A 27,477-nucleotide genomic window follows, 5' to 3' on the forward strand; every position below is an offset into this window, starting at 1 on the left:
AATCGTCGTCGCTATCATAATGTATTTATGAGTTGTGTTATTTGTTTTTGGTTTTCGCGCACCGGGCGTATACGTAATGCGCTCAGTTTGGAGTTATCTGTGTGCCAACTGTGTGTGTGTGTGTGTGTGTATGTGTGTGTGTGCACATGTGTGTATATACATACATGTGCCAGCATATGTATATGTATATGTGCTCATATTTGCCGCTGATAATCGGGTGTGCGACGACAAAACTAATTACAACAACAGTAAAGCAAATACAGTGGTAACACGGAATAATGGCCTTATCAGAACGCGGCAAGGCAACAACAACAACAAGTGCAAACAGAGCCAAAAAAAATAAGAAGCAGAAGAAGAAGCGGCAGAGCGAGCAGGAGCAACGGTAAAGCTAAAGCTGAAACCACCGAAGCTAAAGACCAAAATAACACGCACACCACCACAGTGGAAACAACAGTGAAACAGTGAAACAGTGAGCGGGCATTGCATTGATGTGTGCCAGTGTGTGCGTTGTGTTTGGCTCTTGAATACTATAATTCACAAAATTGTTCAGTTCAGTTCGCGCTGGTGAACGTAACGGAAAAGTCGTCGCCTGTTGAATATACACATATCTATATATGTGTATATATATATTCTATTTACTTGAATCGCCGCCGCCGCCACCGCCGCTCGTCTTCTTCTTCTAATTACTTATTTTTTTTTTTTTGGTGCTTTTGTTTTTGTTATTGTTTTGTATCTCAAGTTTACTGCAGCATTACAACAACAACAGCAACAGCCGACGGAGGAGAAGGGAAATCATTTACAAAAATAAAACGTACGGCCCAAATACATAAATATATGCACAAATATATATATATAGTGTGCGTGTGTGTGTGTGCGTTAGCATTTGTATTTAAGTTTAGTAGCAATTAGCACTAGAGCAGCAAACTAAATGATATTTTTTTTTTTACCCGAAGCGCGCGCTTTTCGCGAGACACGTGCACCATACTCAATATGTGGAGCGTATGTATCTGAAGCAGCGCTCAAGATACTTTTTCTAACTGAATGCGTGTGATTAAAAAACTCAAAAAACTCAAAACTCAAAACCCAAAACATACGTATCACTATTACCGGCGGAAACAATTTTATTGGTGGAACCAGAGCAGATAGGCAAATATTCTTGGAATTCCCAGCTTATTTTACTTCTCTTATCAAATAAGACAAATTTATGATTAACATGAATCAGATACCATGGAAAACTAGTGAATTTGCCAGCATTTTCACACAGATAGCTGGCAATTTCACCACCTTATTATTATGTGATCAGATATGTATATTTTATAAATAGTCAGTTTATTGTGAAATTGCGACGAATTAGGATGGGAATAGTTTTGAGCGTTACGTATGATTACGATATCGGTGCATATGTGCGCTGTTCTCCCGCCAATCAATCAAACATCAATCAAAGTCGCTTCTCCTCTCAAACGGAGCGATTTCACTTTATAAGTCGATAGAACCACAAAACGAGGCACACAGTGGCTACCAAAAGGCAGTCTACCGGCCGTAAATGCTTTTATGGCCCTCATCTCTGTTCCCACATCTTTGTTAGGCCAATGCAAATACTCCTTTATGGTGTGTGAATAATATACCTACGAACGGTGAGTGGCAATGTGAGTGGAGTGAATAGAGTGAGTGGGGGGTGCGGGGTAGTCATATAATGCGGAAAGCTCTAATTATACAAATGTTTGTGTTTGGCTTTAGACGGCTTTAGATCGCCTTTAACGACGCGTGTTAATCAAGCACTTGAGGGCAATTATACCACCTACGAGTATGTATGAATGTTTTTTTTTTTTTGGGTACTTAGATGGCTTTTCCAAGACGCTAATCTTGATATCGATGAATGCGCGAATAGCCGATGTACTAAACAGTTTGGAAAGTGAATTATCATCTAAGTTCTTTGTGGCAAGTGGGAGGATCTCGGGAAACGTCAATTGATCAGCGGTCAAAGTTTGCTCATCGAATTGATTCACATTCAATAGATTAGGAGACTGCATGATTTTATTACGCAAAAGCACTTTAATAGTTTAAAGTGTTGTTCATTTAATCAACTTGCCCTGTTTGAAAAACTAAAAGTAGCAGCTGTTCATTCGATTATATTTGATATTTGTCAAGTAATTATATCTGTTGCATCTCTGTAGTTTGTCCAGTCACATTGTGCAACAAATGTAATTATTTAGATGAAGATAGACCTAATTGGATTATGTGAGCATAAAAAAGATGCATTTCAAACAATAAATTTATAGTTAATCTGATTTCCATATACCCACACCAATTAAACGAATTTCAAGAGATTCCCAAACGAATTAAGTTTTAACGACGAGAGCCAGTTTTAAATTATCATAATTAAATTGTCAGATGATTTAAATTTAAAGTCCAAGTTTTTCTTTGGCATTTGGGTGCAGAACCTGGTCACGTGTATCTTGTCTTGTTGTTATGGCCAATTTGTGCCATGTGCTGCTGGCTGATCGATGATTGGCATTGAAAAATTCCACAATTGTGGCCATAACCGTATCCACTCTGCCAGGCGCTTCGATAACGCGACCAGACCAGCTGATTCACTTGGACTGAAAAGTGAGGTCAATTAGGCCCATTCCATTATATGCGATTATATCGAGTGCCGAATCACACTTCGATAAGCACTTCTTACCCACTGTGTTTGGCATGCATAGAAATGTGTATGTTGCTAATTGCGTGGCAATTAAACCACTGTAAAATTGTTATTTGAACAGCGGTTTTTTTTTTTTTTTTTTTAATGGCCAACTCGTTCTGTGTAGCGCGACCTTTAGTACAAGCCAGTAGTATATCGCATTTGAGGCGAACTTTGCCATTGCCAGCCAGTCTTATCTTCTGCCCCCATATACACATATTAGCAGTGGTCATTCGCGGATCGGTTCGGTTCGGCTTGGTTCGGTTCGGTTCATCTGCCGGAGCAGTCGCCAAACCACTGACCACTGGTAGCCATTCGGAGTTGGATAGAGCAGCAAGTAAGTGGGATGTTGGGTGCTTCAAGGAGAAGTCGGAAAAATTCCATCAACATTGCTTGTGGGAGGGGAATGATACAACACCAGGCTGATACAACACACCAGACTGATAAGCAGCAGTATTAAAGATAGTTTATAGCAAATTAAATCGGTAATACTCTTATTGAAAGAAAGGAAGCGCAATTTCTTCGAGTGCAGTGATTCGGGCGATTGATTGGTGATTGCTTGTGAGCAGCCTTGTGTGGCGGATATAACCGTGCCGCTACAATATAATTAGACGATATCGGTGGCCGAAGGAGTGCGCCTTATCACATGGCAACCCCCGTTCCGACAACCCGTTCTCATTTAAAGCCCCACATGCCGATGGGCGCTTTGACATGCGTACATATGTAGATGTGTATATCTCGATGTTTCGGTGCCTTTGTCGCCCAAGTCGGCTCAAGTATTTACGATGAGCACTTACTTCTGGTCAGCAAACTCTCGGATACGAGTTTCGAGTTCGAGAAAAAAAGCAAATAAAGTTCGTAACTTTTGCTCTTCGAAATGAAATCGGCAGGCAGGCGCGATAAGGCGGCGCTCTCCCAACCAACAAACAAACCGACAAACCGATCATCATCATCATCATTATCATCATAACTAACAATCGAACCCATTGACGTTTGATGAGGTGTTGTTGTTGTTGGAGTGTTACTGTTACCGTTTTTATATAATGGGTGCTAAATCTGTATTATTTACATATCTGTCGCTTTTAGGCAGTCACGTTTCCAGGCCTCGAAAATTTCACCCGCACGCCCTCGAAAAACCCAAAAATATCAAATCGTTTAGCACAAGAAGAGTGAGAGTTGCCCAAAATACTACGCCGCCTGATTGATCAGTCAGTTGAGTTTGTGACTTTCGTCCCGCCGCCTCGCAAAGTCTTGTTCCGATAAAAAAAAAATTAAAAATTAATAAAAGTCCAATCAATTGAGCTGTTCGGCGAGTGTACAAAGTGCTTTTCGGGTTCAAATATTGGCTATAATTACATTGGTGTATAATTACATAATATATTGGAATATATACGTGTATATATTTGTGAGAATTCTTCAAATGAATTAGCAATGAATGCCCGAAATGAGAGTAAACTCAGCATGGCGAAATACTAAAAAGTTAGCCCAATTTACACTACTGTGAGTAATAGTGACAGATAAATGGTGACTTATTGTGCACACATTGTGTTTGCTTGTTCCATTTCAAATTCTTTCAAAATGAGTATGCAAATTAGGGAATACTAAAACTAAATAAATCTACGCGTTCAAGTGAAACTAAAATTTTTAGGTGTTACATATTTTCTAATAAAATACACCTTGGGGTTTCAAGTGATAAAAGTTGTAAAGCGACTTATTTGATTTTTGTGTTTGAGTGATGTTTAATAAAAACTACATTATTTATTTATTCTTATTGAGTTCCACTAACGAAGTTTCGCATCTTCCCACTTTTCAATGCACAGAACTGCAATCACTGGTTTCCAGCATTTGATCGCACCCATCCATCCGATCCGATCCAAGCAGTAATGCAACAACCGGACAAGAGCCCTCAGCGCTAAACTAGTCCAAGCCAAAAGTTCCAAACCCACCTAATCCTAGTCCAGCGTATCCACGATTCCAAGATGACCGATAATGGGAACACTCATAACAACAACAACAACAACAACGATGAGGCACTCAGACTGCGACTGCCCGAAGAGCAGGCCGAGCAGCTGCTGCCCAAGAACGGATCAGCTGGATCTGGTGGCCAGACCAAGATAGCGCCTCCCACGCATCATCATTCCAACGCCGAGTCCCAGCCACAGAAGGTAGCAGCGAAAGGATCGCATCCGGCCAAAAAGAAGCGGGACAAGAGCGATCTGGGTGAAGATTTTGTGGCGCCCGATGGAGGATGGGGCTGGCTGGTGTCCGTGGCCAGTGGCGTCAACATTGTGAGTCGCCATCCATCGCATTTACTCTTCTGGTTGGCCGTAGATACTAACTTTTGCACCTTTTTATCCATTCTCCACTCCAGCTGGTGACGTTCGCATTGGCCCAGCAGTTTGGCCTCATCTTCCGCGATCGCATGAATAATTTAAGGATCACCAGCTCCGAACTGACCACCATTATTAACACACAGATTGCTGTATCCGCATTTACAGGTGAGCGGGCGAAAATGTTATTCATACAACTATTTACATGCAAGATCATTAGATATGATATTCAAAGTCATGAGCAGTCTTAACTCTCATTTGTATATTGTCCACGTAGTGACGAAGCGCAACGAGGGTGTGACTAGAAGATTCGTATCTAATATAGCTACATATCACTCGTCTTCTACGATTGTCAGATCAGAAATATATATAGTTAACTGAAATGCGTGCATTTTGCTTTTAGTTAGTAGAAACTTGAAACGTCGAAAGTGCTCTCGTCACTTGCTTTTTAATTTCAATTTTCAACTGCCAAACAACAATTAAATTCGAACATTTTTAACATAGGTCTGCTGAACGGCCCGCTTTTCCGTCGCTACACCTATCGAGTGGTGGCTCTGGTGGGATCCGCGCTGACCTTCCTGGGTCTCCTCTGGATGGTATTCGCCGACACCTTCGCCATCTACTTATTGAGCTTCTCAATCATATACGGATTCGGACGAGGACTGACGGTGTCCGCCTCCTCGCTGGCGGTCAATACATACTTCAAGGCGAAGCGACGCACTGCAACAGCATTCCAGTTTGGAGTGGCCGGCGTGGGACCAATTGTGTGTCCCCACCTTGCCACCTACATGGTGTACGAGTTTGGTGTCCAGGGGACGACGCTGCTCTTTGCCGGCGCCTCACTGCACACCATTGCCTGTTCGCTGATTTACCAGCCAGTCAAGTGGCACGTTGTGAAGCGGGATCGCGATGCGGAGGCACTGCAGCAGGTCCAACCGCTGGCAGAGCGCGAGGATCAGGACGATGATATTATCAAGAACGTGGTGGAGCCGGATACCCCGGTGCTGCCGCGTGCCAATGACGGTTGGTTCGGCTCGAGGGCCTCGTTGAACAGTGTGGGCACTCGTAATCGATTGAATACCTGGGAGAAATCCGATGGCAATGGACACATGGAGCTGAAGAGGCTGAGCAGTAAGGACTCGAATCCTGGGCGCCAGCTGCGCAGCATATCCGTGAGTCACAGCATTAAGGAAGAGGAGGCCACTGGCTACAATACTGATCATGAAGTGCACACCACCGAGCTAACGGAGAAGGAAAAGCAAGAGCTGGAGGATGAGGAGGAGCGCCAGCGGCGCAAGAAGCTGCCGTTCTACATGAAAGTGGTGGTCTTCTTTGATATGGATCTGCTAAGGGATATCACGTATGTCAACCTGGCAATTGGCATCACTCTGATCAACTTTGTGGAAGTCAACTTTGCCATCCTGACACCCTACATCCTGGGTGATCTGGGCTTCAATAAGGATCAGGTTGCGCTGGCCATGTCCACGCTGGGATTCTTCGATCTGGTGATTCGATTCCTCATACCCCTGATCACGGCTAAGATCAATTTCAGCAACCGTACCTTCTTCGTTGTGGGCATTTTGGGCATGTGCATTGGTCGCATGTTCCTCTCGATGACCTCCAACTTCTACGTCCTGATGGTCATCTTCCTGTGGTTGGGCCTAAACAAGGCCTTCCGCACGGTCTTCTGGTCCCTGATCATTCCCAGCTATGTGCCGCTGAAGAGATTGCCGGCGGCTGCTGGCCTACAGCTGCTGATGTCCGGCACCTTTTCGATGATCTTCGGACCGCTAATTGGTGAGCAATAGATATAAACCTACACATATAATTGCAACTTCTAATCTCCTCCCCTCCCCTCCCGCATTAAGGCCTAATCAGGGATCGCACCAGCTACGCGTTTACCCTCAACGTGCTGAATGCCCTTTGCCTGCTGGCCTTCGCCGGCTGGTATCTGGAAGACTTCATCCGCGCCCGCAGACGGAAATCGCCACCCGTCAAGTCAGTTAACTGATTAACTGAACAACTACTGATCAACGGATCAACGGATCAACTGTACAACTGATCGTATGATGGCGTAGTTTTACTCAGTGCCAGCAATTCCAGGACCAAGACCGTTCCCCCATCCATCCTAACTTTAGCAAAATGTTATTCTTGTTATCGCATTTGCCCAGTGCTTTTTTTTTATCTGTATGTTTATGTAAACTATATTCAGCGTGTACATTGTGTATATACTATTCGAGTGTAGTAAATTAATTGTATTAAATATTGATAATTGTTAAATAATATGCGTAAGCTGCCAAAACTTAAACTTTAAAACAAGCCTTTCATTGAAGCTGCTCGAGTGTTGACCTTAAAAGTAATACATATGCATGTATATGCGACATTTAACAGCAATAATATTAATATGTATTTATAATCGCAGAAACACAGAAAATCGATTTTCGGCATAAATCCAAAATCATCATAAAAAATTTAAAAAAACTTGAACAAAATAAATTTTTTTTTTGAAAACACAGTTTGATTGGAATTTTAATTACGAACTCAACGAGGTATGCCATTCCAAATTCGGAGCAATATTTTGATTGTTATTATCAAAATACTGATATGCATAAATAAAATAAAACAACTTTAAGCGATCGCTTAAATCTCTTAAATGACAATCGATCTTTCAGCATTATTTCATTTTATGTTATTATTATTAAATGTTAAGTATGCATTTTTTCGGTTGGTTTATCACTTTATATACATTAGACAACCAAAGATTTTATTTTGATCGTGGTGCGATTCGTCACCTGCCAAGCAATTTGTTTCTTCATTATATGATCTCATCTCTTTTGATGCAGCAATAAAGTCTAATCAAAATGTGTTTGTCCATCCATCTGACAGAATCCAAAGTTCAAAATCTAACAAGAATCTTATGACACTGCGGAAGAAAGTTCGAATGAATTGAAAGGAGCACGTGAATATCACGAGCCTACTCATCATAACATCGAAATCAACGTCCAATAGCACTCAGAATTGATGCGGAAAAAATTGAACAAGCATTGGTGCCAACTTGCCTTATGAGAATTTATATCTGATTTGGCTTCAAGCAATTGTGTGTATCCTGAGTAACGCAATGCGTAATTTTCTATGAAATAATTTTCTAATTCGTTTCGTAATAATTTAAAGCCAGTCAGAAAATCAATGCAAAACACCCACACTGTATGGAGTTGTAGATTTATTATAATCAGCTCGCTGACCAAAGAAATAAATGTGTAAATTGGGCGTGCTAAAGAATAAACCAGTTTGGTGGATGACAACAAAACAGCGCAATACAGCAGCGAATGGGTTAAGAACCGGGAGTAAAAATGATATGTAACTCCGCCAGCGGAAAGTTACAGGCTCGAAAAAGTGTTTTAAAAATGTTACGATGAGGCGATCTGGTTCAATGCACTGCGGTGCTTATCAAATAGACGGGTAGGAAGAAGGCTGAAAATATATGCCAAAACCAGGCATAACAACAACACAAAGTTCTGGCCAAGTACTCTGTTTCTACCATTTCAATGACAAATAAATTTGACGCAGCTGGTTTTTGTAACTACTGTCAGTTAGTTCCGCTGATTTAAATGAAAAAAAAAATTCGGAGGTAAACATACCGAACATTTTTTGTCCGCTATTTTCATTTTTGAAAATATGTATTATTAGGCATAAACGTAATCAATTCATGATGACAACATTTAAACTAACGGCGAATATACCTGGAAATGTATAGTGTAATTATTATCAGTTTTTATAGGTGCTTCGGTGGGTCAGTGTTCCATTGCAGGGATGCTGCGTGGAAATCCATCTCGCACACAACCAAAGCTTCGTCCTACTAAATCCTCTTTTCACGAGAGATAAAAGAAGACACACACATAAAGTCACCCACTTACGGACATCCCAGCCACATAAAGTCACCCACTTATGGACATTCCACCCACTGCGAGTGGGTGGCGTAACCAACTGAGCAACAAGTGGAAACAGGAAACAGGACTAATGGCAGCTGAACTGCCCATCTAGCCATTTTATAGCCAATACCGATTATATTTATTACTCGTTCTACATACATATGTACATATACATACATACATATATAAAGGGGCTCATCCATAACATACAATCCCAAAATTGCTTTGGGCCATCTACAAAATACGTTTGTCATATACCTATTAAGTGGGGAATCAACTTTTTTTCGTAAACCTCAACAAAATTACTCATTACTTACATGGCTGTGTGGCGTCAGGACAGCACAGTGTGCTGGAGATCGGGTCAATACACTGCTAGCTGTGTTAGGTGTGTAAGCAATTGGGGTGGTTTAGTAACAACATCGCACAGTAAATCAACAATCTGTTGCCGGCAGCTTCAGGTTGGAGTACTCGCATGCAAATGCCACGTGGTTGTGTGCGGTGTCATTGCCCCACTTCCCCTCTATCACTTCCGGAACTCCAGCAATTATCGATTATTTGTCTAACTTTTGGGACAGCGCCATGACCATAGATATACAGTTTCCTTAATTAATATTTAATAATTCAGTACCTACAGTATGGGGGGCAATAAACTGTTGAGCTGTTTCTATTTGATGTATTAATTACACAAATGGCACATTAATTAAAACAGTTAAGTCTCTGGTTTAATCAAAAAAATTGAGAAAGTATGAAAGTATAATCAAGGTACACTTCAAATCTTCTGATCTCATTTGCGAGGGCGCACTGTTATCACTCTTTCACAAAGACGCAACAAGTTAACAGAAGAGTAAAGAGAGATAGAGAGCGAGAGAGATAGAGAGAAGGAAGAGCGGGTTCATTTGCGCAACTGCAGCAGCGTCAAAAGGCCAAGTGAAGAACGCAAAGAGGAGAACGAGAGGAGAGGGAGAGCCTGCGAGTGCAGCGCAACAACTGCAGACAAAGAACGAATGTAAACAAAGAAGCGAGGCGCATTGTTTGTGGATTTTGGCAAGCAAAGTAAGCAACTTCTCTCACTCCCTCCGCTCTTTCTCTTTCGATCGGCATTAGAACGCGATCTTGAAATACTGCAACACCAACAGTACACACACACTCACACACACACACACCTACATGGACATGGTGACTCTCTCTGAATGGAACGACACTGTGGCACAGTGGGCCCAAGTGAAAGCATTCCAGTCAGATTTCCTTTGAACCAGTTCCGATTCCGTTACTTATGGTCGAATGTTTAGTATGAGATCAATAAAAATACAAATGAACAAACAAATCTAGGAATAAAAACTGCCACCAACCATAGTTAATATTTAACATCTTAAAGCCTATAAACTTTTCGCGTTCTTTACAGAAAGTGAGATCAAAAGTTATAGAAATCTAATTGCAGAGGTTCGGCCGCCTGGTTCTGGACACATTCCCAGCTAGTTAACTAATCAACTTGGCCCACTGTGCGACGGCGGTAACGACGACTGCGGCAGAGGCAACGGCAGAGGCAGCGGCGGCGGCGGCGACGGCAAACGGCGACGGCAGTCAGTGTTCAGTATTCAGTATCGATTGAACAGCCGCGCGTAGCTCATCGAAATCAAGGAAGGAAGAGACGCGACGAGAGAGCGAGCGAGACGGACAGGCGACCAGACAGAGACAGCGACAGCAGGGAAAGGGAGACCAAGACGGAGACGGAGAAGGAGACATTGAGCGCCTGCCGCCCCCTCTTTTGTAATAAATAGCGCTGTGCGAGGCGACCACACTACCAAACGGCAAAAGTCCGCTGAGAGCGACGCAACGCAGGCCACAAAGGCCCGCCCCCCTCCCCCCCGGCGATAGACACACCAGACCAGGAGCAACTATTGCAACAACAATATCACACACACACACACACACACACTCGCAGAAACAGTCAACAGTCAACACCCCCCTGAACGAAAGGGAGAACAGTGAAACAGCTGGAACAAGAAACCAGAAAAACAAACCAGGCTGACACAACAAATGTCAAAATTAGCGACTGACCAAAGGGAATCATAATCAAAAGTTAATAACAAAAAAACCAACAAACCACAACGCGTTTCTCCCCCAAGTGCCTTAAAAAATAAAAACAAACACACACAAAAAAAAAAAAACATAACAAACAAACAGCGATACCGATTCAAATGAATTTAAATAACAAATTTCAATGTGATAAAGCAGAAATAATCGTAAAAACTTAACAAACAAGAGTTCGCGTCTGCTTTTTTTTTTGTTTAATTTTTTCGTAAGTGTGTTGTCTAAAAATCAAAGAAATGGAAAAATATAATTAGAACATCGGAAACAACAACAAACCCCACAGAGACGGCGGGCATAAATTAAGAAAATCGAAAAACACAAAGCCACAACGTAAAAAAGTATCCATAAATCTATATGTGTGGCTACACCTCATATATAGAGACCTAAAATAAGACCAAAACAAAAACAAAGCAAATCCAGGAAAAGCAGACAACCGAGGAGAACTCAACACAGCTCAGCACAGCACAGCACAGCACAGCACAACAAAGCAGAAATGGCAAGCAAACAGCCCAGAAAAGTGGCGCCCGACGGCGGATGGGGATGGGTCGCTTGTTTTGGCGTTAGTTTGGTCAACGTAAGTCCATGTTTCCAGTTACCAATTCCCAGTTCCCTGTACCCACAGCTCACTGATTAATGCTAGATTCACCCTTCGACACATTCCAATGCCAATTAGCTAATACGTACATACATACGTATTGGTCAACCTTTTATCCAGCCATACAGTAACAACAAGTCCCTTGCCCCAACTCACTTTCCCCATTTGCACTTAGGATAGGTTAGTTCCAAAAGCCCATGGCATTTCATAGTTGTATTTTTATATGGCTCGTGGTAAACGTGTTCTCACATGGACGATAAGATTCAAATGAAATATGACGAAACTCAATATGCTTCTGTCCTACCCGCATTTTCACATGTTTGTACACCGATTTATGGCTACCTGTAATGCCCATATTTGTATATTTGGGGTGCTGGGGGCGGCGGCATTTAGACCAATTTCATTAATAATAAATCCCCAAATGGACGTGTTTAGGCAGCAAGATATTATTGGAAGGGCGATGCCAGTGTGTATCAAATTTTAAACGCCCTTTAAATCACTGCATATCTGGTCATTAAAATGCTTGTAGTACTGAGCTTGTGGTAAAACTTAATCGATGTACACAGTGATTTACTGCCCCACACGTTTAGGCAATTAATCACAGTCGTAATGAGCACTAATATTTTAAAGCAAAGAAGCTTAAAAAAGGGCTTCCTATCATCAGTTATAGACTGTTACTAACGCGGAGCATTTTGTCAGAGAATACAATGTTTGAAAGTGCACTTTCATTTATCTGAACCTGCAACCCAACCTCTGTTTGCATCTGTGCACTGCCATAAACGCCTCTTTGGCCAACAGCTGCTTCCCAATTTGAAAAGGAGCCGACACACAGACACACACAGAGAGCTGTGTATGTGGAGTGGAGTCGTGAAAGAGGAGACCCCGATCATGGCCAAAGAGTTTGCTGTGGGTTCTCGGATCGCATCTGTCTGGCGGTCACGCACCCGCCGCGTGATCTCGAAAATGCGTCTCAACAGAGGTTTTTTTTTTCTCAATTTATGTAGTTGGCTGTGGACTCCTTATATGCCTACGTGCTACATTGTTTTCATTTAGTTTTACTCTGTGCCCCTTGTTCTTACTGTTGCGTTACTGTTGCACAAATCTGGCAGCAGAGTATGATAGGCGATGGCAAAAACAAAAAAAAATCAATTGACACACTTCTATAGATTTAATGCATATATCATAGGATTTTGAAAAGATTTTTGGAATATTCCCAAAGAAAACACTCACCTTGACACATATTGGTGTCTTCTCTTGTTGGTGAGCTCATCATTAATTGGGTGTCGTGTTTTGCTTCTTAAGATCCAATCGCTTATTTCTTTATACCATCTGCATCCAAGAAACAATAAAGTTATATATCTTTATAGCACCACTTGTCAAATTGTAAGAACATATGATTTTCCAATCTGAGGAGACAAATTCACTGAATGTAAGAAAAGAGATAATTAATTTCACAATTTCGAGGCTTCAAAAGAGCTTTACTTGCCGAATGTCCACTATCTATGGCATGACTCATGGCGACACGAAATCAGATCATGTCAATTATGTAATGGTCCTGAAATTACCTTCCTTCCATATTAGCGATAACAAAGCGACTTGCTAAATGAGTCGAGACGATGTGCAATTACAAATGCTAATTTGTGTGTGGCCAAGCGAAGATCTCTAACATTGACAGCAATGGTCCCAATGGTCTCAGTCCCAGTACCAGTCTCAGTCTCAGTCCCATTGCCATGCAATGATTATGCGTGCTCAGTGTGAAGGCAATGATATGAGCATTATAGGTGCTTATATCATCTGGGTGCCGCCGACTCTGAAAATAATCAACGACACAGATGGGGGGATATGGTTAGGATTGAGTGCCAATGGCTCGGCCATTGAAGCCAAATGCGTTGTGACAAGTTTACGCGAGGGCGGTTTCAGTGGTTTCGACGGCTTACGACCAAAGCATAGAACTTATCGAACATATCAAACAAAAAGCAAGAGAAAAAGTAAAGCAAGAAGTAAGAAAAGAAGTAATTTTATCACGTGCACCTCAAAATCCAGTATCTCTAGTCCGAAGTATGACAGAATATCACAAACCTCCCCCGATCGAACTTTGTGAGTACTAATCGGTCAACCCACGATGGCCTCTTCCAGTCAATCCCCACCCAGCATTGGTTGCAACAAAAGCAAAACACTAGAAAAAAAAGACCCCCATCAGAAACGCGCCATTTGCAAAACAAATCGAGTGTTTGCCACGGAATTTGCCTTTTGTATTCGGTCTCTTTGAATGCGTACTTATGAAGAGAAAACCCAAACCCGCGACACGTGGGCTTGGGGATTCAAGCTGAAGTTTCCCCAAAATATTTTGGCATGAATGTGCCGAAACCCCGAAAATTTGGGTGACATCAGAGGGCAAAAGTTCACACGACCGATAATATTCTTCAATAATTTCGAGCAAAAGAAACATATCTGCAGTCATCTCGTTATCAGTCGATTGAAACTGGCCCGAATCATGGCCGTGCAAATGTATCCCATGGAAACAAGATAGATAAGATATTTGTGACCCACTTGGTCACACGCCCAACTTGCCAGAGACTTCGACTCCAAAATGTCGAGTAGTTCTTGCTAGGCAGAGAAATTTAGAGCACTCGTAAAACTTAATTGTTCGCGGGCACAATAGAATGTGAGGTGCATTTGGCTTGGCGAAAACAAAATCGATCATCCTCGCAAAGGGGAGACGGAATATTGGGGTTAGATGGCCTGATATGCCAATCACTCGGTTATGTGTTCGCTTCGATTATAGGTTAAGTTCGAACGATTACTAATCGCAATCGCGACATTTGTTTGTTTTCGTTCAGTTATTGTACCACTATCATCGAGCAGGCACACGTTTAATCGCTTTTAAATCATTTACGAGGCAAATTAGCACTTGAACCTTATACAACACGGCAAACCAATAGAAGAGAAATATGTGCACCATAAACAATACGGTTCTGAAGCTGGTCAAAAACAACATGAGTCTTACTAAACAAACAGGTGTTGCCAAGTCGCTGGACCCCTGAATTAAACCTATTTTTCATTTTCCACGCAATCTAGCCGGAAACCTGACCGTAAAACTTTACGAAATTTTTGTTATTCACTGATTTAGGAATACTTCAAGTAATGCTGACAATAATCAAATAATCAAGATGAAAATATACCCAGCAAATCTAGTTTAAGGATCATCTGAAAGTACTAACTGCAAATTAGTTTATGTGTAAAAATAGTTAAAAATTATACGATTCATTCTAAATTAAATCATGTTTATTTATGTGTAGTTGCTACTTTTCTATCGCCCGATAAACCGATTCAAATTGTATTTCTGGGGATTAACTCGACTTTTATATAAACTTTGGGTACATATACAGTGTCTAGAACGGGCGCATTGTTGAAAGACCTTATCAGGTAGCCAAAGGAAAAAGCACCGCGTCGTCTGTCTGTCTGCGAGGCCCGAGAAAATGATAAAGAACGGTTTGCCATATACTCATAGGCAAATATCCGCGCAATCCAATTGGATATTGGCTGGAAAGTGTTTACGTAAGACCCCAAAACAAAGAGCGGCCGAATCCATGGGAAAATGCGAAAGCACGTGACCGATAGCAAAATGCGGCTACAAAGGCTGCGAGATAAAATGGTGAAGATATATGCAAAATATCTACAACGCACATGTATGTCTTATTTTGAATCGTATTTGACCTCATCGAAGTAAAATGGATATGCAATTCAATGATGTGCAGAACGATTTCATATAATGCTTGGGTATCTTAAATAATGCTGCAGATACATATTTCAGTTATTCATATATTCCAATAATTACGAAAATTAACACATTAAATGAGATACCACGTCTTAGTCTCGGCATTTAGTCAGGAAAATCACAAGCGAAAGGAAGAGCCCGTAGAAAATTATCTGAAATCCGCGGGTCAATTGATTGACTTTGCAACTCGTCAATTTTTATTTGATTGTGATTGATTTGCAGCCGTGTTCTTGTGCAAACACTGGAGACGGCAAATAAAGTGTATTCTGCAGTTGCGTTGGAGCGACGAGGAGGTTGCCCTCTTTGGTTTGCCCGATGATGAAATTTGCAAAACAATTGAAAGCAGACAGATCGAAGATTTCTACGGCAGAACAACTGTGGACTTTGCTCCACCGACTTTGAGCATGCGACGAATCTATTCTGTTGGTTTTTATTTTCTTATTTTCATCTGCTCGTTTCTATCCACCTTTTCATTTTTTTTTTTTTGCTGAGAATGTCGTCCGATTTGTTGTTTCTGTTTACCTATAAATTATATATGGTGTTTTCGCCTTTGTGTATTCAGTGTCAGCGCAAAATTGAGTACCAAGTTCATGTTGTGGGTGCTCTTGTTTTTCAGTTTCCCAAGTGCTCGGGGAATATTGTGTCATATATGAAGTTTGATTCAAGTGCCCCGCATTTCTATAAAAATGTATGAATTCGAATTGATACCCATACCCACATAATGTAACAGTTTCCTTTCACTTGCCAAAGAAAATTATCACAATGAATTGCTCTTCTACAAATCAAATTACAGATATAAGCTTAAAAACAGGGTATCCGTTAGCCATAAGGTATTTTTTGCTGTCTAAGCCTTTTGTTTTCTATTTGAAGACTACCGTTCCACCTCTACACATTTGAAAACGAAAAGAGCAAAACAAGTAATCAAATATACAAAGAACAGTCGTCACTATTTGCGATTCCGTTTTAGTATCGGTCTCTTCAGTCTGCGGTATCTGTTATCATTATCAGGGGCGATTAACACATTGGTTCATGGGGCTCAAGATGTTACCACAGCGCAAATGCCCCGAATCGAGCAACTGCCAAGCAATTAGGCTACAAATTTAGCACATTGGCTTAATTGATAATTAGAATATGCGGATTTTGATTAGCGGATGACACTGGACATGTAAGGCGGGCGTGAGAGACCCGAGTTTGAGTTTCGCCCGGAATCGAAAGAAGCCCCTCTCGACTTTGTTGTCATTCATTGACGCTTCTGTGGGGTGTAATCACCCTGTGTTTGACCGATCTGGCGACCGTTTAGCATTCGACTAACGCATGCTCACTCAATACGTCATAAAAGTATCCGGCATGCTTCACTCGAGAGTCGAACAATCTATATCTGGACATGCCGCACATACACACACGCGAATTGATATTGTACATATGTGAAGTGAAGTGAAGTGGCATTAGTGTCGTCGCACTTCGCAATCCAATTAGAACATTTCCGAATGGTGTTCAGATAAGTTAGCGTTAACGTTAACGTTAACGTCTTTCAAATCAGCTGGCTAACTTTTGGAGAAACTACTCTTTAGGCGTGACACCTTGGGGTCAAAAAACCAACAGGCAAAGTAATACTTTCTGGTTTATTATTATAATTGCTTGATTTATTATGGTTCGTTTGGCTGCCTGTCAACTGCCATTGAGATACTCGTATTGTTTCCATTTGGAAAGTCAATAATAGGCATTATTCCTTTGAAAGTTTTATAGGAAGTATTTCCGATATGTACATATGCACTACCACGCAATTTGTTTGTATGAAAATTTGAACATTTTGCCACTTAATTCCCCCAGTAAATTCCGCATAATTCTAATGCGTTCTTGTTAATTGTGACGTTCAGTTTCTTTGCACAATTGGTGAATGGGTTGGTGTGTGGACTGGCCTCTGTTTTCGCAAATGAGAGCTAATTTCTTTGACAAATTCCGAGTACCAGGCGCGAGAGAAACAATAAATAGAATTCAAATAGAGCACAGTAATCTTGAAATATACTATATTGTCGTCTATATCTATATCCCAGAAGCACCCGTGCGAACGAGTTGCCTTTAACTGAGCAAACACATTTCGCACTAAGAAGCTGCACAATGAGCATTCGCAAGTGAATGCTAAAACCAAACTATATCATATCGATGGACCCGTGAGCGATCCAAAAGCGTGCGGCTATATCTGCATGTTAATTGAATTAGATTCTAACAACTGCTAAAAGCGAGCAGCTGAAAAATTGATCTATTGTGCCTTTTGGCCACATAGGCGGCACTGGGTTATTAATTTAGAATGGGGATGTTAATCTTCAACCCACGCGCCAGACATTTCTTCCCCATCAACCCATCAACTAAGTGGTGATTTTCAGGCGTGTTATGGCTGCAGATCAGCCGATTTCGCAACAATGGCAAATGATACAGCTGTTTGATCTTGAAATCAAATATGTTATACATTCTATGTGATATCGAATGGAATACTTTGGGGTATTTCTTGTGTACTTCCCTACTTTATCTGAACTGAAGTTTGTGATTAATGAACTGCAAATACTGCACTAGATTAGATTGCTGATATTACGAATGGCCATTGCCTGTAGGGTTTTCAAATTTACATTGTACTAAATAAAATCCAGCCGAATGAAAGCCAAAAGCAGCAAATCGAGTGGAAGAAAACTTTCTTTTGTGCCCAATTTATATTAGCATTGGCCTCAACGACGTCACGTGATTGCGATCAAGATAGCAGAATATCGAGCCCCAAACAGGCTGCAGCAGTCGCAACAACAGGCTCCCCATCAATGTCAATAGTCAAATGTGCGCCAGTGACGTTGAACGCCGTCTTGGGGCACCAATCCGGTTTGTCCACAACAAAGGCCAGCAGCTGATGCAGTCGCGCGATCACGTGACTCCGTTGCAAGTTGCGCCGCCGAGCTGCAGCTTCCTGCCTGCCTCGTGCCCCGCGAGAAAATTGAGTCTAACTAAGCCAAACTCGTTTGCAACTTACAGCAACAGCAAACAGCTGGTCTTGTTACTGTTACCGTATCTGAATCTGTATTTGTATCTCGGGCTGACTATCTGTATCTGCACTGATAAAAACGCAGCTGGGTATCCATTGGATACAGCAATTGCACAACTTTATTGTACTTGATTTACTAATGTTCCCATAAATACCTTTCTATTGCTCCCCTAGCAGTATAAAAAATATTTTAACAAATTATTATATCACACTAATTTTGGTTTCTGTGCACGAGAATGTCCATTGGGTAAATCACATGATTGCGATCATGTGCAGGCCAGCAAAAGCCGCATCACCATCATCTCCAGCAGCCCAGACCCAATATTAAGCCCCCATCCGCTCCGTTTGTTGCCCCATCAACAGTAGAGCCTCGCTGGCACGAACAGAGAATAGAGTTCTGTGTCAGAAGTTGAATAGATATGCATTCGTAAAACGATCAGTTTCGCCATAGCCAGCTTGCACTGTACTGCAGTGCGATTGGCTTGGCTTCGATTCCGTTCGATTCAATTTCGAGTTCAGCTTTGTGACGGCTTTTGTTTTATGGCAATGTCGAGTCAACTTTTTGTCATTGTTTCGTTTTTTGGTTTTTCATTTCCATTATTATTACTTTGCCGTTGTTGCTCTGTTGTTGCTTTTAATTGAAATGTTTGGCAGCGGCCGAGCACCCCTTCAGTTAAGTTCAGTTCAGTCGAGTCGAGTCCAGTCGAGTTGAGTCGAGTTGAATTGAGTTGCAATTCGCTTGGCCTGGCTGGTGCGGTAGTGAAATGTACTTCACAATTAATTGCTTCAATTGCCACAAGGGCCCAGCAACAGCGGCAATTCGATTTCAATTCGAACAAATTAATTCGCCGCGGATCGTTTCTCTGTCTTTCATGCAATTCTCCGCCTCCTAAAGGGAATTTTTCCAACTGAAACGTGATTGTTTTAACCAGAGCCTTCTTCTCAAGTTCAAGGCTCTCGATGAAGTTACAAAAAAAAAAATGTAATTCAAATTATGCAGCTATACGTAAAATTTCAATATGCAAATGTGGGTACTTTTGATGAAGTCAAGGCGGTAACCGAATCTGAATAAAACACATTGAACTGAACGCGTTTACAAGTCACCATCCCATTGAAGTGAACTTTAAGGTAAATCGAACAACAAACCACAATTCAATTATTTCGATATCTACGTGTTATAGTAGATTTAACAAAGGCATTAAATTTGTAATGGTTAAATCGTAAATCTAAACGCAAAGCAAATTGAATATAGCTAACCTTTGCATGATTCGCACGCAATTACGGGAATATTAAAATACAAAACGCGATTTTCCGCACTGCGAGTTGAAAAATGCGTGTGTTAATGCCGAAAATAAATTCATTAGGCATTCCCATTCCCAATTATATTGTACAATTGTACAATTTTACAATTTCTCTAGACGATTACCCATAATTGAGCGACTCTGGCGCACATACATATGCACAAATGAGCTACTAACTTCGGAGGACTGTGGAATTACTGCTGCCCAATTGGAAAAGACCGACCCGGAAATTAACCTGAGGCTCAACTATTCACTCCTTATCAAGCTGCAAAGTGGACAGTGGTCGGTCTACGTACCAGATACCATTTAAATGTAAAAAGTTCAAATTGTGAAGGACACGGCACGGCGCTAGAATGATGAAATATCAAGTTGGAAGCATAAAAAATGCCACGCAAAACTTAATGGGAAATCGATAGGATGGAATGGACTTGATTTACGATGGCGGTCAAGAGCTTTCTGGAATGGAAACGACGAGGAGTCGGCGGAGTCCAGTGACGTCCGCTCGACAACGTCATCGTTGACATGCGGGTGACACATTGTGATGGCATAATAATGTGGGTTATGCCCCTTCCACCTATCCAACCCATCTAATACATCCATACCCATCCATACATTCGCACGATTCGCACGCAGGAAAGAGACACGAACTTTGGACTTGAAAATTGATAACACGCCAAAAGTGAATTCGAAACCAGTGAAACACGCGCCGCCAAGTGGCTCCCAAGTGTCCCATCCAATATCTTACCAGATAAACAGTGGAACTTTTCGTATCCCGGGTCCCAGGCGTGTCATATTCGCACATTGTGAAATGGACTTCGGTTGATCAGAGGGCTGAAAAAAGATCGAAAGTATTTAGCGAATCTGTGGTCTTGCATGCAAGTGATTTCACTTACTTGAAAGGAGGATATTATATTATAATATTTAAGCACAAGTCCCATAAAATTAGGCGTCCTAAAGCGGGAAACTAATTATTAATAAATACAATAATGAAAACAATAATTAATGTGGAATAGAACCCCACAGCTGAATAAATTCCACGAATTATATGTCTTTCTAACTAAGGGGTTGAAAACGAGTTGCACCTACGGATCGTATGGCTTCCGATTCGGAAGTGTTATTTATGAGTTGTTTGAAAGGTAGCAGCAAAAAGAACGATAAATCACAACCCAAGTACTTGCAATGAAGTACTGCTCTCTGGTCTAAAAACCCACATATTTCCATGCCATAAGCTCTTTATTTAATGTTTAGGTTTAATGCCAAGGTTGGGTTATGTATATTCCCTATATTGGGATTAGTAACTAAACAGACGTACGTATGGTATACAAGTTTCTAATATAAGCGACTTTCGTTGCGAACACTCAGGTGTCACGTTAATTTCACGCGGCGGCAACGGGGCATCCACACTTGTAAATTGGAATCGAAAATATTGCACGAAATGTTTAAAAATAAGTTAGCGGCTAATTGTGTAAATTATACCCAGCAAGCGCATAAATCAATAAGCTGATTTGGAGCAATATCCAAATCCAACAAACAGATCACTTCGTTGTTATCGCGTTTGCTGTTTGTTCTTGGCTGTTTTTCGCTAAAATTGTCGAGCGACTCAAGCCAAATATATGAAAACATGTGCCTCTCTATGGATATCGCACCGAAGATTGCTAATAAACAATTCCCAACAGCGGGCAATTGGCATCAGAAAATGTATTTACATATTACAATAAACCCTCCATCTCCTCCTTCTCATCCTCCGCCGCCGTTCCGACTGAAAATGTGCAAATTTCAATTGGAAACTGGTATTCTTGAATTATTGTAGAATCGAAAAACACGCGTTGATTGAGATTTCCTTGTTGTAGCGGAAGTTCAAAAGCATTCGAAAGAATCCAGAACAGACTCGATGTAAATCATAAGAATTTGAATAAGATGAACTACTAGTTGTGATTCAATAAAACGCAGACAGCTTAGCACTTCAGTTTCTCTTCCTATTAGCCAACTAAAAATACCACAAATTAAATAGTTAAACAAGTCTAAGGAGTGGCAGCATTGTTAGCCTTTTGGAGTTGATCCAAGGCAATAGTTTCCACTACTATAAACCCATTTGATTTGAACAATCAGCTGGAACTGAGCGATTTGAAATCAAAGTGTGGGAACTAAAAGTGAATTATGGATCCGCGATATCAACTTCACACCCACGATCCCGAGTTATTGAACCATTTCAGCAACTTTAGCTACGAACACCTAGTGAACGCGTGTTCGTTGCTACAAATGTTTTTCCTTCTGCAATTATGAGTTCTGATAATTGAATTATCAAGCAATTAAGGCTTTGACTGAAACGCCCCATAAAAGCACATATAGCGCCGCAATTAAGAAATTCGAATACATCTACAAGCACCAGAGAGCGCAATCAATAATAATCGCAGCCCAGTCGCAAATAAATAAAACACTTTAAGAAGCCCATCAATCGTGTACACATATGTATGTATGTACATATATGTAGGCCTCGGCGAACTTGAGGACTTAATATGTTGGGCAATATCACAAAGAGTATTCTGTAGATCTTTATAGACGCGAATGAAGTGACGACAGATGTCCGCAAATCGAGTGATTCAAGCCCCTATTATTTTATCAGGGTAAAAGTTATCAGCATGCAACCAGCTTTCTAGCTTTCTTCAGCTTAAATGTCCATTGAGAACCCAATCGGTTGAACAGACATTGACTTCGGCCCATATTTCGATAAGTTGGCCTCAAAAATGTACAAAGTAACTGAATTTCAATGATAACCAGCCACCGCACTACAACTCGTATCATCTAATACCGAATTCCCAGCAGTTCGCTTTATGGGCCAAACCACTTTGCGAATACAAATTGGACATGCACTCGACTTTGAAGTCATGACAGGCAACGGTCGCAGATATGGCCAGTTATAGATGGTTTCGCCGCAAGGCATCCAGATGGAAGCCCACAAGGAAGCAGCGACGCAATCCATCAATCAATAGCGATCATGAATGGAAAAGAACGATGGTCGGAGCTGGATTCAAAGACCCTGGTGCGATGATAAGGCTGCCCAGTGGAATTGCACAACCGATAAGGTGAAACAGGGGACAATCATCTCAAGTGCATCGATAGGGGTGCTCCAGTGCTGACTTTGGGTTTCCTCTTGAAGGGTTTCGCTTTGGGTTTGGTTGTTGGTTATTGGTTGTCGATTGTCGGTTGTCCCAGTGAAAAGCGATAAGCTCTATTTTTGCGATACGGTTATCCGTGTAATGACGTCATTAGTTGTGTCCATTTCTTTCAAACCCCAATCGCCAATCCTCCTTCATGTCACTCACTGATAATGATAACCATCATTATGGTTATGGCCCAGAGCGTCCGCTCTCCACGTAATTCTACACGTAATTCTTTCCAAGCTCTGCCCCCGGAGCCGATAAATCACGCGGCCTCTGAGCGGCAGATTAGCTCGCACAAATTGGCCCACATAAAAATACAAATGGAATGAAAGTAATGCCAAGTTCGCGAATCGCGTGTATAATTTATGGGACGCCTAAGGGATCGCGAATCGAAGAGCACCAATGAAAGCTCGTCGATAATCTGATGGATGTACGAGTATTACTAAAACGTAAAAGCCTTGAAAAATGAGATCTCAAACGAAGTTGCTGGATTTATGTGTTTCCCGACTTAACAATTATAACAATATTTTGATTAAAATATTCCCAAGAGATATGATGAAGTTGTAACCTATTTTTAAAAGTTACGCTAACTTTATTGCTCAATAGTAATTATTGATTTTGTTGTTAGCTATAGAGAACTGTTTGGATCGTTTTGATCACTGACAAACAAACATAGTAAAATGGTTCATTTTGACCAATACAAATTGATTGAATTCTTTTCCACTTATAATGAAAATTTGGCCTTGCTTATTAATTATACAACAGTTCACAATGAGTGGATCTCGATGGAATTAATCGAGATAACCACGCCGAAAATCATTGAAAATATGCAGGATAGATAATGGTCTCTGTCGAAATGTGGCAAAGTGAGGGAAACATTCCAGTTAACCACTTGATACTCATCCAAATCCTCTATCCCTTCTTATAGCTGGCCACCCGATCCATCGAGCCGTCGTTTGGACTGCTCTTCGGCGACACTCTGAAGGAGCTGAATGTGGGCACGACGGGAGCAGCGGTTATCATCAGTGCGCTGGACGTATGCATGAACTTCTCTGGACTATTTGTGGGGCCGCTGCTGAAGGAGTTCTCCTACCGCAAGGTGGCCATCGCCGGATCTCTGCTGTGCGGCCTGGGCCTGGCGCTCACATCGCCGGCGACGAGCATGGCCCACATCCTCAGCACGTACTCGGTGATCAATGGCATCGGCGTGGGCCTCTCCACGTCGGCGGCCTTTGTGGCACTCAATCACTACTTCAAGCACAAGCGTGGACAGGCGGTGGGTCTATCGATGGCCGGTACCGCCATGGGCATGCTGATAATGCCGCAGCTGGTGCGGATCCTGCTGGAAGCGTACGACTTCCGGGGGGCGGTGCTGCTGCTGGCGGGCGTGGCCCTCAATGCCACGGTCGGATCGGTGCTGCTGCAGCCGGTGAAGTGGCACATGAAGGAGGAGTTCGACGACGAGGAGCTGATGTGCATCTCGGCCCTGCCCACCCCGCAGCCCCAGCTGACGGTGGGCGGAGCAGGTGGCGCGGCATCAGCTGGAGCGCCCGTGTTTAAGGTGATCAAGGAGGATGGCAACGAGGAGGACGCACTGCCCGAGATGAACACGCTGTTGTTCCACAAACCCCATCCCCACCAGCACTCGATGCGCAAGAATTACTCCGAAATGGCCATGAACACGATGAATGGTTCGCGGCTGGGTATTCCGAAGAGGCCAACCTTCCCACGAATCATGTCCCTGGCCGGTGTCCAGTCCGCCGCCCATGGAGCGGGCGGAGATTCGGGCGGCTATACATCACAGGCGGAGGTCAACGCCACGCAGCTGCGCTGCCGCAAGGCCTCGGTCACCTCGAACCTCTCCTACATGGACTTCACCGGCTCCATTCTCCAGGTGCACCTCAACACCGGCGACGATGAGTTCGAGCAGAACGATCGCGAACTGCGACGTGTTGGCACCGCCACGGGCAGCATTGTCCTCGGCGGTCATCGCGATAGCTTCATCAAGATGAAGCCCACCGAGCTGGACAAACAGGCCGAGGCAGCCGCCGCCCTCGATGAGGAGGCCAAAAAGAAGGCCAAGAAGCCGGGCTTCTGGCGCCGCTTTGCCGATCTCCTGGACATCGATATGCTCAAGGACAAGATGTTCCTCAATCTCCTGTTCGGCCTCTCCATCTTCTACGTGGCCGAGATGAACTTCAAGATGGTCACGCCATTCTTCTTCGCCAATCTGGGTTACCAGAAGACGGACGTCGCCTTTTGCCTCTCGATTACGGCCATTACGGATATCGCCGCTCGTATTGTCCTGCCACCGATATTCGATCGCACCACAATCAGAAAGCGCACCATTTTCCTCGTGTCCATCATCTTTGTTGCCCTGACCCGTTCAAGTGAGTAGTTGCGTCATCAGAAGTAGAAATATTGAAGTGCCACTTGCAACAGAGCATTCAGATAACAGCTGCATAATCTTGATTTTGATTCAAATTTCTAACACATCATTGTGCTTTTGCAGTTATGGCCGAGCAAACGGAGTGGACCCAGTTGATGATATGGCTTTCGATCTGCGGCTTCTTCCGAGGATCCGCTCTGAGCAACTTCACCCTAACCGTATCCGAATACTGCTCCCTGGAGAAGCTGCCCTCGGCTTTCGGCTGGCATCTGGTGGGCAAAGCCCTATTTGTGATCACATTTGGACCGCTCATTGGTATGCAATTCTATCGATCTTTGGCCTAGAATGCCCAGCTAACATAGACAATGGTTCGTTTCAGGTCTCATCCGGGATGTGACCGATAGCTATCCGATTTGCATACACACCCAGAGCGTTTGCATAATGATTTGCGCCATTGCCTGGGGCATCGAGTATCTGGTGGAGTACATCCAGTCGCGACGTCGCACCGCCGATGCCGCCCAGTTGCCAACCCAAGATGGAGGAGCCACAACGACAGCGACAGCGGACCAGAACGACGTGAAGCTGTAATGGAAGCGGGCAGAAGCAATGGACACCAGATGGACCAGAGAGAGAGAGATCTACTTTAAGGAAGACAGTCTCGCGGCGGGGCGGAGGGTTTCCTCCAGCGAGTACCCAACTAAAAATATACTTAAGAGGTTCCTGCACAAAAGAAGGATAAGACTACGTTTGATCCTCGAGTGTGGAGGCCGAAATCCCCCAAAATGTATTAAAACTCAACATAGTTAAGTCATTTTTTTCGTTTGCGCTCTTTTTTTTTTTTGCAATATGTTTAAGATCTTGGAGAGACATAATCACACACACTCCATACCACACATGTAACCATAATTATACATATATGCATAAGCAGGATTTGTCAGTTTTAGTTGTATAAACACATCTCTTAACTGTAACCAAACCCAATGGGGGCACACGAGAAAGCCCCACAAAAACCACAAGAAAGTGCGTTTACATTTTAATGTTAGAATCAAAGAAACCCAAATTTGATTCAGTTAAGTTCCCAACTTTTTCTAATGATTTGAGCCGTTCCCTTCGTTTTATGTTTCGCCTTGAATTGTTCTCCCATTTGCTTCTTAGTGAACTTGTATGTGATAGTTCAAAGATAGTTCTTAATTTAGAAGTTAAACCACTACTTATAGAAATACTGATATCTGTATCTGCATCTGAAAATTCATCGATGCGAGAACAAAACGAGAAAGGAATGTTGAAAATTGATCGGCTTTAAAATGTACCTTAGGAGCGAAGTTAAGCAACGACAAAACAATTAAACTATACAAATATAAATAAAACACTATATATCATTTATGCTACATTTAATACAACAACTACTTTGGCATAAAACTAAGTGCGTTAAATGAACTGACGAAATATACAAGAACAAACCGCCAGAGGCGCAATTCCTCAACTTTTAAAGGCGGTGAAACTCTGTTTCTATTCAACGAAATGCCACAATATATGTATATTTACAATTGAAGAAGAATTTTTGATGAGCACTGAACAAAGTGGAATTCGAAATGTATGCTTGGTTCAAAAACGAGAAAACTGTAAGATCTATAACATTTTACCAAAATGCAACTAAACCCAACCGATAAGCAATAAATGCAAACTAATCCACACGAATTGTGGAAAACGACCAAGTAAATTCTATGTAGCAAACTTTTGGGCTCGGTGCGAAATGCTACACTGAAAACGAAACTAGCCGATGCCCAGATAACGACATTCGGATATCCATACTATATACACAAACTATTACATTAAGTATATTTTGGGTACTTAAATATATCATGAAGTATATATATATTTTTTGCCGAATTAGTAACGTAGTAAGGAGCGTTTTTGATACAAGCGTTTGAAGCGAACTTTTGGAAATGTATTGCCCGATATTGTAGCCTTACTAAATAATATATTGTATCAGTATATGAATATGTGCATATTTAATTGGTGAAATAAAGTGATGAATAAAGTATGCATTTTATGAATAATATTTCCTGGAACTGCAATAGAACTTGCCAAGGAAAAGATAAGAAATTGTAACAGATTAGATTCTTGGCATCTTAAAAATAAACTAAGGTTGGGGTAACCTTTTTAATGTAGCACTCAAGAAGTGCATATAATTT

At 42.1% G+C, this 27,477-nt stretch overlaps 3 protein-coding genes across 7 annotated transcripts in view; 2 read left to right on the plus strand and 1 right to left on the minus strand.

Moving 5' to 3' along the window:
- Positions 1–20,667, minus strand: part of LOC26535979 — a 174,563-nt gene extending 153,896 nt beyond the window's left edge. Inside the window, exons 1-2 of one of the 2 annotated variants that reach the window (XM_039370156.1) lie at positions 20,478–20,667; positions 12,859–13,438 (exon numbers count right to left, since the gene is read on the minus strand). The gene's annotated coding sequence lies outside the window, so the exon portion shown is untranslated. Of the gene's footprint in view, positions 1–12,858; positions 13,439–13,659; positions 13,916–20,477 lie in introns of those variants that run through there. The other variant, XM_039370157.2, reaches the window with a different exon arrangement.
- LOC6525202 lies at positions 554–7,293 on the plus strand. 4 transcript variants are annotated; one of them, XM_015190669.2, is made up of 5 exons: positions 554–811; positions 4,504–4,971; positions 5,055–5,181; positions 5,518–6,810; positions 6,882–7,293. In XM_015190669.2, exons 2-5 carry the CDS (start codon positions 4,663–4,665, stop codon positions 7,022–7,024), a joined length of 1,872 nt encoding a protein of 623 aa, XP_015046155.1. In that variant the 5' UTR covers positions 554–811; positions 4,504–4,662; the 3' UTR covers positions 7,025–7,293. The 4 variants fall into 4 exon arrangements, with proteins under 4 accessions (XP_015046155.1, XP_015046156.1, XP_002101040.1 ...); XM_015190670.3 differs by lacking the exon at positions 554–811 and adding an exon at positions 1,352–1,634; XM_002101004.3 differs by lacking the exon at positions 554–811 and adding an exon at positions 2,844–3,020.
- Positions 10,529–27,326, plus strand: LOC6525203. Its single transcript, XM_002101005.4, has 4 exons — positions 10,529–11,607; positions 23,822–25,283; positions 25,406–25,597; positions 25,662–27,326. Exons 1-4 carry the CDS (start codon positions 11,527–11,529, stop codon positions 25,868–25,870), a joined length of 1,944 nt encoding a protein of 647 aa, XP_002101041.1. The 5' UTR covers positions 10,529–11,526; the 3' UTR covers positions 25,871–27,326.
- The last annotated feature ends 151 nt before the right edge of the window (positions 27,327–27,477 follow it).

The sequence above is a fragment of the Drosophila yakuba genome, chromosome X, assembly GCF_016746365.2.
Source record: "Drosophila yakuba strain Tai18E2 chromosome X, Prin_Dyak_Tai18E2_2.1, whole genome shotgun sequence".
Taxonomy (NCBI): domain Eukaryota; kingdom Metazoa; phylum Arthropoda; class Insecta; order Diptera; family Drosophilidae; genus Drosophila; species Drosophila yakuba.